Source organism: Morone saxatilis, unplaced genomic scaffold (genome assembly GCF_004916995.1).
Source record: "Morone saxatilis isolate NCDOM2014 unplaced genomic scaffold, NCSU_SB_2.0 Contig21, whole genome shotgun sequence".
NCBI classification, from domain to species: Eukaryota; Metazoa; Chordata; class Actinopteri; family Moronidae; genus Morone; species Morone saxatilis.
Window position 1 is genome coordinate 12,892,830 of NW_023339774.1, and position 12,194 is coordinate 12,905,023.

The window sequence follows — 12,194 nt, forward strand, 5'->3', positions numbered from 1 at the left end:
TATCTATCTATCTATCTATAGTGCCATTTCTTTTTCTCCTTTATCAGCAGACCTTTGTTGAAAAGCATCTGTGTCCCACTTAGACACTCGTTTAGATTTTATTAAAAAGGAGGAAGGTTAGCTGAAGCTGAAATTAAGGAAAAACAAATACCCCCTTTTTATACTGTTGCCAGTAAATACTGGCCAGTTAATAGAGATACACCCATGAGCGTGTAACAATGAATATTTTCTTTCTTCCTAATCAGTCTGGCATAGGTATTTTATGATCCCCAGCAGACCCTATTGTCTGCTTCCACAACCAAACTGCATAACATACTTTGCCATTCTCATTACAGGAGGTCATGGAAAGTGTCCTCAGTAGGGGCTTATCTACCTCAGGGCCTTTTCTCAGCTTGATGAGACTGGAACTTACATGGCACTGCAGCTTCTTGGCTTTGCACACTGCAACTTTAACCATTCTATCTAAGCTTATCTTTGCTGTGCTGGTAATTGAGTTGGTGTGTTTGCGTATGCATGCACATTTGCGTGCATCCATATATAGACATTTTCAGTAACCATTGCTCACTGGAAATTAGATCTTATAATCCCTGCTGCTGGCTAGTCTCTTAAAACTAAAAGGAGAAACAAGTGGTGGTAAAGGCAGGTACTTGTATCATGCACATGTATTATTATATGTGTATGCACATAAAGATGACCTCTCTTTCAACGATGTCTTATAAGTTATGGGTCTCAGTGATAAATGATAAAATAACACACATGTGCGCACACACAAACACAAGCACAAACTAACACACTTTCCCATCAGCATCTCTGGAATCCCTCAGCACCTGGGAAAAACTCTTTGCTGTCCAAAAAAGCTAATGCACAACAGACCGCTTTCTCTCTCTCTCTCTCACCCTCTCTTTCTTCATTTGGCCTTGTAAAACCTCCGCAAATCAAATCCGCTTTCCATCAGGGTTTTGTAATTGGTGTTTTTGTTAGAGGAACAGTGGTTCTGAGGGCTTTCAGAGCTTGTCTTTCAACTTTGCCACTGCTTGGTTCTTGTTATCTGTTGTGTACTAGTGGTGAGCAGACTGTCAGAATCTGTGTTGGATCTAAAGGAGGTTTTCAGGTCTCCTGACTTTTCTTGAAGAATGGGTGACCTGTGAGATTACAGTGTCAAGTTCCTTTGATAGATCACCGCCTAGGCATTTGTCATACTGGAACTTGCTGTTGGCTTCCTCTAATCATGTGTCCAGTTGCGCTAATGTTCTCAGATTTTTCTAGAAAACAGGAAAGCATAATCAAACAGTGCCTTGAGAATTAATTTCAACTCCCATACCTAAGGCTATGATCCTTGTTTGCTTTCTCTGGACATGTACTGTACCTACATGAAAAATATCAGCACAAAGATGCACAAATATAAAACATACTAATGTCATGGCACAAGCACAGGCACACACTTTGTTGCTGACGGGTTTGAATTGTGAACCTTCAGCTGACACATGCAGACACGGCTGAATTCCTTTAGGGATTCATGAACATACACTTTAAGCAGCAACAGATTTACACACCTACTGGTTTTACACAGCTACAGTAACATGTGGGCAATCGCTGGAGGAGCTCAATCATCAAAGTCTGTCGTCTCAACTTCTATCTCCCTTCTCCTCCTTTGCCCTTAGATGCCGACCGGCCGGCGCTTCTAACCAGCCCCAACCCCAACAAATCACTCATCTTTATACAATTACCTCCCGCTCCCTTCCTGCGCATGGCTGGGTGCAAGTGTCGCCCGTCTGCCTGCCATTGTGTGCTAATTTTAGGCCCATTATTCGCTGTAACAAATGTGCAATGGGCAGAGTCACTTTCACATTAATAGTTTGCACCCAGAGGGGAAGTCTTCCCCCTCATCATGGATCAAAGGTCTCCTCTATTGTATCTAACTTCCTGTTTCCCTTTTTAGCCAGTGTGTGTGTTGTTTTTTCTCACTCTCTCAACTTGGACCAAGCTATATGGGCAGTTCAGGGTTTCAAATTGGACACTGCTGTGAGTGACAAGCATGAGGAGGTGCCCTTTGACCCTCTCGGTGATTGCGGGAGAGCCGTAATTTGTGGAACTAGGAAGAGATGAACCAAGATGCGTAAAGTGAAAGCTCACGCTGTAGATATCATGTGTCCACAGTACAATCTGGATTCCATTGTTGTACTGTCAGCGGAGGTGTCCAAATTTGATAAAATGCCTCGTCACCTTTCTCCGGTTCAACTCCCACAGATGGTAAATGATAGAGGCTGGGCAGCTGAGATTACTGTGACCTTGGTCTTCTCAAAATAAGCCTTTTCAGAGTAGAATGGGCAACTGTGTGCTCTTGGCATTGCTCTGATAATCCTACAGCATCACATTATGCCATCTGCACATTTTTCCCTCAAAACGATTCTGCCTTATGTATCACCTCGAGTGAGTTACTTTTGGATGACTAATGTAACTGTGTGTCACAGGAAGCCATACAGTGTAGCAGAATGGGAAGTGCCTCATGTCACAAAGCTAAAAAAATCTCATCTCACCATTGTACTGTGAACAACTTACCCAACACATGTGTCCTATGAATCACACAGACAGGTTTGAAGGGAAGATAAAAGGCAATAAATATCAGGCAGGGAAAAGTCACCATTACTGCAAGTCAAGAAACACAATTAGATGTACAGGATAATTCCAATTTATTCATCTTTTAACATATTTATCTAATTTTAGTTATCATTATTCAAACAGTAATAACAGGACAGGGCAAGAAACACATGCAGTCAGGCGATCATAATATCATACTAATTGTGTAAATGTTGTCAGTTTTAGTCTTTGTCAATTTGGTAATATAATTTAAAAAAATAATATTGAAACTAATACGAAGTAAACTAAAGTTTAACATTTTTAAACCTTCTACAAGTTCAACAAGTTTTTAACTGATTATGAAACAGTCTAAATATAATACTGATGCCTCTATATGATCTACATAAGCAAACAAGACCATCAGCAAGACGATAGCTATTTCTATGTGCTTATTCTTAATGCCTACCACCATTTAGTTGTATTCCGCCTTGAAATCAATGAAACAAGGTGGTGGAAACACTACCGCTTTTGTTCACAGGGGCTGCCAGAACAAATTTTACATTTGTAGCAGAAATGTATTAATTTCATATGTCTAAAGCTGTTTACAGCATGCTCTTTCAAGTGCTTCTTTTGTCCCCCCATTTTGTCTGAGTATATAGAGATAAGGATACTGTAAGCTTGGCTAATGTATTACATAAAAAGGGCCTCACTCTTTCTCATCAATGCCATTTTACACTAGTCTCACTAGGCTTTATTCTCCTAAAGACACCCTCCAATAAATGGAAGCAGTGGATGCACACAGTTACTGCAAACATGTTTCACACACACAGCCATCTGTATCCATATAAGTTTGCAGATGTGTGAAATATCAGAATTGCACTAGAACCGAGAAGTCATGGCTCAGTGAGGAAGCATTTCTCCGAGCCCAGAGATCCTGTAATTAGGGCCACACAGAAGGTGAAAGGGATTGCTGATTGCTGAGGGGGTGACCTCTTGGGTGATGGGGGATGGAGGGATAACGGAGCTGCGGCCAGTACTGCGGCTATGGCAGTGTGTCATCCTCTTCCATGTGACATGTCCATGCTGAATGTCCCCTGTGGGACTTCAGAGCCCCGCAGTCTTACAGAATGAGCCGTTTGCTCATGATACTTTTGGTCAAACGTTCTCCTCCCAGCAGTTAAGGCTGATGATTTCACAGAAACAGTGTAGAGAGCCCCAGCTAACTCTCAGTTAGTGGGAATTTAAAGTACATTACAGACGAAAAAATATTGATTCATATTACTAGTGTTGGATACATAAAATTTAATATAAAACAGTTTGTATTTCTCCTTCCTTATTACTTCACCAGTAGCAACTTATTTTATTCTACATTTAAAACTTACTAACGTCATCATTACCATTTTGACATAATTTTTCATTTGAAATGTTAGTTTCTACTTTAGTGTGATTTGTTGCTTGAAATTTTATAATAATTGCCTGATAACAAAGAGAGAAAGAGGGACAATAAAAGGCAAAGAACAGACACGGAGAGAGCAGGAGCCATTGGAGACACATCAGTGATTTGTGACGTTTTGGAAGGCTCTGACAAACGGTATGATAAATTAAATCATGTGAAGATATTTTGTTGTCTAATTTGGATGACTTATGCGTAATGTCAACCTAGATATAAATTAAGGGATCAACAAAGTTATTACAATTGGAAAACACAAAAACTACTAAATTGATTATTTGATAATTATTGCTCGTACATTAAAAAAAGGCAGTGGGTCCCTTAAGTGCCTTGGCCGTACAAGTGAAAAACATAAAATAAAAATGTTTCAAACCTACAACTGGAACGTTTTGGCATCACCAAGGTAACGTGATATAATGATACAATACTAAACTTTAATTATACAATGCTTTTTAAAAGAAATGTTATAAAGTGCTTTACATGACTGATCCAGGACATTTCAGGACTGAGGCAAATAAATCAGGCAATTAAAATATTACAGAAATAAAATGAACCTAAACCCCAAACAATAGAAGACAAATACTAAAACAGATAAGATATGTTGGTTATAAAAGTTTGAATAAAATGCTTTTTTTAAAAAGAGGTCATGGAGATATCCCAAAGTACTTTCCCATTCCTATTTATATTATTTCGGGCCCTTGCAGCCTCTCACACTCAAGCACTTAACTAGGAGATTTCAGCTAAATCAGTGAGGATTTAGTGCTTAGGCTTTAGGGTTGAGATTGGGATTGGGCCTATGAGCACCTTCTCAGATACTGTTTAATCAGTAGCTGCTGTATTTAGACATTCATCAACACAATGGTCTGTCCTACTGTTCACTGCCGCACACATCTCCTCTCTATCACAGGCAAATGTCTTCAACTGAGCTTCTCTTACTTAGATATTAGCTAGTTTGGGGGAATGTGTGCAATTGGGTGTATTTGTGTTAGTAAGTGTAGATTTTGTTTCATGTTTATGATTTAGTTCTAAACATGTCAACTTTTAATGTATACTGACCAAATGTGTCCTTCTACTTATTTTACACCAACATTTTGAATATGAGTTGTCTGAAGCTCCAACATAAATGGTTACATGTAGCACTGTAGTTCAAATATTAATTAATGAAATTAAGGCTTGGCTTGGACTTTTCTTGTATTAAAAACAATCTAGATGTTATTCTGACAAAGCAAAACCAAAAAAAAAGAGGAAAAAGCTCTCATATTTTAAAAATCAAGATGAGTGACCAAGGCACATCTTCACCCAAGCCAAGCTCAGTGTTTAATGATGGTGAGAAACCATCCCAAACCAAGAGCTAGTTTTTAGTCTTATGTGAATAAACTTGAAGAAAGCAACAACACTTAAGTAGACCATACTATTTTCACCACTGGATGCATATGATTGGTACAGAGAAAATTAAATTAATTAAATTAAATAATTTAAATAATTAAATAATAAATATAAAGTTGCATTAACACCTCTATGATAGTTTTAACAAAAACTTAGCATGATCATCTTCATAAATGTAGAATGTGTGGCTAATTTGTTGTATTTGATTGTATTATACTACAATTGTATTGTAGGCGTATCTAATAAAGGCACCAGGTAGTGTAAATTAATAGTACAATTACTTTTGCTCATATTACTGGTGGAAAAACTGGGAAACTGTCATATACACTTCAGTCAAGGTTCTTAATTTTTAGTTTGTACTAAGCAAAATTATATAATGTTTACAGTGTGGGTTAGTATACACAAAACATTGCCACATGCATAATGTTATTGACATTAGTTTGTGAACTTCCTAGGACAGTTTGGTTAAACATCATCTACCTATTATTGGACTTGTGCATTGGAAATTACATAAAAACTAAACTGTATCAAGAAATAGTGCAACAGAGTTTGATCATTTTTCACATTAATTATAATGTATTTTTTGCCACAGGCCTGATCAAAATAAAACAAGAGAAAAGAAATTAATCATCAACACACACAATCATAGAAAGATACATTTTACACAGATATATGCACTAAAGACTAATATTACATACAAATCATTCATAAAGTGAATTGTAAAAGGGCATCTGAAGCTTTCAGTCCATTGTGCCACTTTCTCTTTGAACTAAGTCACAAAGATCATGGGAAGTACACAAATTATCTCTCTATTTTGTTGCGTTACAGATGGGTTTTTTTTCTTGGATCCTGTTAAATATTATGCATTTTCTTGCTAGGAATATTAGTTTATAACAATTTAGATCTTCGAGAAAGAAGTAATGCAACTTTTATGTAAATAATAATATTAACCTACAGGTTAAATTGGATGTCAGTTTACTTGTCATTATGACATAATAGGAATCCATTCTAGAATCCCATCATTAAGTATAAGCGTATTCACATTCTCTGTTTGTTGAACAAACCTGTTGAGACTCCTGAGACAAACCAAAACCAAAAAAACAGAGGAAAAAGTTCTCATATTTTAAAAATCAAGATGAGTGACCAAGGCACATCTTCACACAAGCCAAGCTCAGTGTTTAATGATCTCCGTCTGGAGGGAGACTTTTGTGATGCAGTCATCAAAGTTGAAGATGTTGAATTTCAGATCCACAAGGTCATCCTCTGTAAATGCAGCCCGTACTTCCGGTGAGTTGGTCATCTGACATTAAGAGGAAGGAAGTGATTAATTTATATTTTTCAAATCAGCAGAAAAACCTGATAATAGCAAATAAATGATCAGTTAATGAAGTCTGAGAAACATACCAATCGCAATAATTAACTGAGTTGTATTGATTGGAAAAGAACCTTCACTTTGTCACATCTGTTTTGAAATGTGCTACAAGAAGTTATTTTTACTGCTATCAGTGTGAAGATGTGAACAAAATGTTACTGTTTACTTTCAATACTCTGCTGTGTCTTCATCCTGACCTGACAGAGCTCTCTTCAAACGCTGGTCAACTCCAGACAAAAAGGTGTTTGACATACCCGGCCTGTCTCCTGAAATGATGCAGCAAATCATAGAGTTTGCGTACGCCGGCTCTGTTTCTGTGACAGAGGACAACGCACAGGAGCTGCTGCTCGCAGCCGATCAGCTCAATGTAATGGACGTTGTAGAAGCCTGCTGCGACTTCTTGGGGGAGCATCTCTGCCCAAAGAACTGCATCGGCATCTGGCATCTCACCAACATATGCTTGTCCCCTGAACTTGAGTGCAAGGCCTACCGCTATATCATTGATCACTTTGAGGAGGTTGTTTCTTGCGAGGAGTTCTTTAATTTTTCTGCGCAGGAACTCGCTGACATCCTTGGTAGAGATGAGCTCAATGTGAAACAGGAGACTGCTGGGTTTGAGGCCATCATTCACTGGATCGCCCACATACCTGACGAACGAAAAGAACACATAGGTTTACTCTTACCTAAGGTATGATAACTTTGTGTCTCTACATTTAGTTTATATTTACAGCTTCAACATTCAGCTAATGGTGTTAACCTGACTGCAAAAATAATCATTAACATAAGGCCATTTCAATTCCAAAACCATGTATAGTTTAAGGGTGCACACTTGTCGTTCCATTAGTTTCGTGGGGAAAACAATGACAATACAACATTACAAAACAAATTGTTGCCTTTTAGTTCTGGTCTGGTTCTTGTTCAGGCTGACTTATAACAAACAAACATAGAGTTGTAAGCTTGAAGTCATATGGACTACTGACTCATTGATAGGACAGTTTTACCAACTGCATCATCAGAAGACAGAAGACTGTTCATGCTCCATATTGTTCTTACTGTCAACAAATTAAATTAATCCTACTATCAAGTATTGTCTGTGTATCCAAAGTCTGATATAGCTTATTCCTGTGTCACAGACTTACATTGTTGTCCAAAAACTATTAAAAACATGTCAGTGAGCCAAACTGTCCACTGGGTGACATGTTGCGAAAACTCCCCTCTTTTTAGTAACATTTGTTAAAAACTACAGAGCCCTGCTCAAATTATTAAGCCTTTTGTTAGGTAAATATTCTTGGTATGTTTATTTATATATTTAAAATGTCTTCAGTGGGAACAAATGGACCGGAAAAGTTGTAAAGCTTTGAGAGACATGCAAACACATTGTTTGTTTTGAACGTTTTAAGGAATTTGTTAACAATAATAAAAACATATCACATGATTTATTGGCGATATATGTTGGATGTCGCGATAACAACATAATTAAATGCTGCACTGTTGACAAGCCAACCACAGGAGATAGCAAGCCACTGCTACAACCCTATGTGATGTCACATCATCTCATCATGTTCACTATTTGGTTTTTAAGAGGGTAATGCATCCCAGAGCAACTAGGCTGAAGGGACTGAACACAACAGAAGCGCTGTCTAAAATGCAGTGCTACTCAATATCCCTCAATTCACAGCCTAGAAATACAATACCACAAAAGAACTCAAGTAGCCTCTGCTTTACTCGCTCTGGAAAAACTGGCCAAGAACATAAACTGGACTGCTGGAAACCCCAGTAGTAGAAAATGTAGACTAGTCCCAAGTCCCATTATCCCAATTTGCTGGAGCTGTGATGTTAGCGTCCCGCAGCTCACCATTGTTTCGGTTTAACAAGTGGCCCTATTAACTAATAATTAAGTAAATTAATATATTGGGCTGAAAGGCACCAGTTAACAGGGTCACAGACCTAGGAGGCAGGAGGAGGGAGAGTGCAGGTGTACAAGCAGACAGTGAGATTAAACATCATCCCATTGTACCTCTTACCAAGTAAAAAGTAAAATGGCAGTAATACTGCATACTGGGTTGTTGAGCAGGTGGTGAAACCAACCATGAGTCTCAGTTAAAATAATCATAAGAATGCAACAGAGGTCTGGACTCAAGTACTACAGTCCATTATGTTCAATTCAAAGATTCTGTCCTGTTCTCTCTGTGTAGGTCCGGCTGGCCTTGATAAATGAAGAGTATATCAAAATGAAGGTGATGGCCAATGAGCTGGTGAAGAACAGCCCTGAGTGCAGTAACATAGTCTCAGATGTCCTTAAAAACATAAACTTCACAAACAGCCGCTCGTTGTCTGGGGTCTGTAACCCTCTCGCCCGCCCTCGCCTGCCTAATGCCATCCTGTTGGCCGTTGGAGGCTGGAGCGGCGGTGATCCCACTAATGGCATTGAGGCATACGATATCCGTGCTGACCGCTGGATGAGGGTGACAAACAATTGGGAGCGTCCTCGTGCCTATCACGGCACTGCCTTCCTCAATGGGTATGTCTACTGTGTTGGTGGTTTTGACAGAGTGGAACATTTCAACAGCGTGCGCAAGTTTGACCCAAGCACCTACACTTGGCATGATGTAGCACCCATGCACTGCCGCCGCTGCTATGTGAGCATTACTGTGCTGAGTGGATGCATCTATGCAATGGGAGGTTTTGATGGACATACACGACTCAGCACTGCAGAGCGCTACAGGCCCGAGACCAACCAGTGGAGTCTTATTGCACCCATGCATGAGCAGAGGAGCGACTCCAGCAGCACAACACTCCACAACAAGGTGGGTGAAGTGAAAGAACAGCTGGGAAAGAATTGAGAGTAACACAGAGTAATATGATGGTCACTGAAATATTGCTAATTTGATTATCTACCAGTTTGAAACAGCCGTTCTCAAACAACAATAAAAAAATATATAATTTGAAAAAATTATTTGCACAGTAATATACAGTATAAAACTCCAATTCATATTGGATTTTTGAGGCCAATGCCAATATTGATATTTGAAAGTTAAAAAACTAACAATATACAGTATATGTCATTATTCATTTTCATTCATTAACATGCATCATAAAGATTTTTTTGAAGGATCCCTTAAATATGGATAGTAAAGAATAGTGAGTAAGATTGTGACATTTTGCAATTGAAAAATAGACTTGTAAGTGCTCTCTAACAAACTATGTAATGGTGACTGTTTTGGAATGACCTCAAACATACAGTATATTCTGCATCACTGTACTGTACTGTTATCAGCCAATGAAAATGTAACATTGGCAGATAATATCAGCTAATTTATCGGTCCAATTTATTTTTCGGTTGGACTATTTGATTCTTCACTACATGTTGGGTCTCAGCTGTAATTCACTCATTATTTCTATATTTAAGATAAGTGCTACATTACTTAATGACCCTCCTTTTCTCCCAAGGTTTACATTTGTGGTGGTTTCAATGGGAATGAGTGCCTGCAAACGTGTGAGTATTACAGCCCAGAGACCAACCAGTGGACAATGATCACCCCCATGAACAGCCGGCGCAGCGGAATTGGTGTCATTGCATATGCAGACAATGTCTATGCTGTAAGTACATGAAATGCAGCTTAAACTCATACAACACACAAACTGTTTGAAGTTATTTTAAACTGGTTGAGCTAAATGCTAAGGTCAGCATGCTAGTTTGCTCACAATGGCAATGCTAACATGGTATATTGTCTACCATGTTCACCATCTTAGTTTAGTGTATTAGCATGTCAACATTTGCAAAGGTCATTACAATGCACTCTGGTAATTTTACCTAAACATCATGGTGGCACTGTAGGGAAGGTCATTAGTCATGGCAATCCATCCAATAGTTGACGAGATATTTTATTACCAACTACCATTATATCAACCTACAGATGGACATTGCCATCCACAGAGCCATGCTGCTAGTATGGCTAAAAATATAACTTAGTGTATTGTGGGTTGTGGGTTGTGCTCGAACAGAGCTAGTTCATACGCATTGTCCACAAATGATTCTGAAGTAGTATACTGGCTGCTTTAGCCTTCAAAGACTCATAAATTGATTAATCTGTATTTACAAGTAGGACAAGAAGAGACAAAAAACACAATAGAACCCTGTAATCCACCATTCATTCATTATTCAAACTGCTTTCTACTTTGTATGTACTAAAAGTCAGAGACACATTGAAGGCAGGTGCTCTTTCTTGCAACTGTGTTTGATAAACTGGTGCTGTATCCTTTTAAACACTTGACCCTTTATCTTACTTTTCCTCTCATAGGTTGGTGGCTTTGATGGCAATACTCGTCTGCGCAGCGTTGAGGCTTACAATCCCCAGACCAACACCTGGCACGCAGTGTCCTCCATGTTAACCACCCGTAGCAACTTTGGCATTGAAGTGATCGAGGATCAGCTCTTTGTTGTCGGGGGCTTCAACGGCTTCACCACCTCCTATAACGTTGAGTACTACGACGCAACAACTAATGAGTGGTCTGAGGCCTGTGACATGGAGATTTTCCGCAGTGCCCTGAGCTGCTGCGTCGTGTTTGGGCTTCCAAACATGGCCAAGTACACTATCCCTCGTGACGCCCTCCCGTTTTTACATTTGGAGGATGAGTCGGTGAACTCAGGAGACTCCATTTAACAGTCCTGAACAGTTTTAGCACAGTCCTGCTCTGTACCATCCACCCTGGCAAGACTTTCAATAAATTTCTTTGAGCATTAAACTACAGTTACTCCAGAGATTTCAATAACTTTTCAGTTTGTGTGAGAACTTGTTTAACACTATGTAAAAAGGGTGCTAGTCAAACATGCAGACAGAAGGTTTGAGTGACCCTTTATAACAGTAACCCCTGATAAGATAAAACGTGGGGCTCTGTTCTTTCCTATAAAAGTTGCTCAGTAGCACATAAGGCAAAAAAAAACCACTTCCCACTGTAAAGAAATTACCTAGATGAATACTGTATTGCTCACACTACAGTCTGGTGTTCTATAAGTGTACTGCAACGCAGCTCTTCACCAGACACTATGAGTATCTTAACTGATTTGAATTTATTTACTATGTTTAGAGTGCTTTGTGTTCATGCATGCATGTGTGGATAGACAGGGGATCCCCAGTAATTCATCATTCATAATATAGGCGATTTCTTAGTTACCACTACATTCAATAGTGTAGTGGTAACTGAGAAATAACGATACCAGAGATTTTGACAAAGATATCCTTTTTTTGCACACAAGCTGAATGAAAAACTTGATCCATTCATGTGCTATAGTAGCTATAGCCTCTGTGCTGGAGACTGCCTGCTCACTACGCCGCGGTGCTAAAACCAGCATGTCTCTATCTGTTACCCCCAAATGATAAATTGCTACAGCCATACTGGGCTGTGCCT

General features: G+C 39.0%; 1 protein-coding gene across 1 annotated transcript; it reads left to right on the forward strand.

Moving 5' to 3' along the window:
• The first annotated feature begins 6,498 nt into the window (after positions 1 to 6,498).
• On the forward strand, positions 6,499 to 11,517 carry LOC118332738 (kelch-like protein 10). Its single transcript, XM_035668151.1, has 5 exons — positions 6,499 to 6,700; positions 6,990 to 7,473; positions 8,981 to 9,592; positions 10,236 to 10,385; positions 11,087 to 11,517. The coding sequence occupies exons 1-5, from the start codon at positions 6,549 to 6,551 to the stop codon at positions 11,447 to 11,449; spliced, it is 1,761 nt and encodes a 586-aa protein (XP_035524044.1). The 5' UTR covers positions 6,499 to 6,548; the 3' UTR covers positions 11,450 to 11,517.
• The last annotated feature ends 677 nt before the right edge of the window (positions 11,518 to 12,194 follow it).

Coding starts and splice junctions, on each gene's coding strand:
- LOC118332738 (XM_035668151.1), top strand. CDS start 6,549: ATGAGTGACCAAGGCACATCTTCACACAAGCCAAGCTCAGTGTTTAAT. Junction 9,593..10,235: donor GCACAACACTCCACAACAAG/GTGGGTGAAGTG, acceptor TTTTCTCCCAAG/GTTTACATTTGTGGTGGTTT. Junction 10,386..11,086: donor ATGCAGACAATGTCTATGCT/GTAAGTACATGA, acceptor TTCCTCTCATAG/GTTGGTGGCTTTGATGGCAA.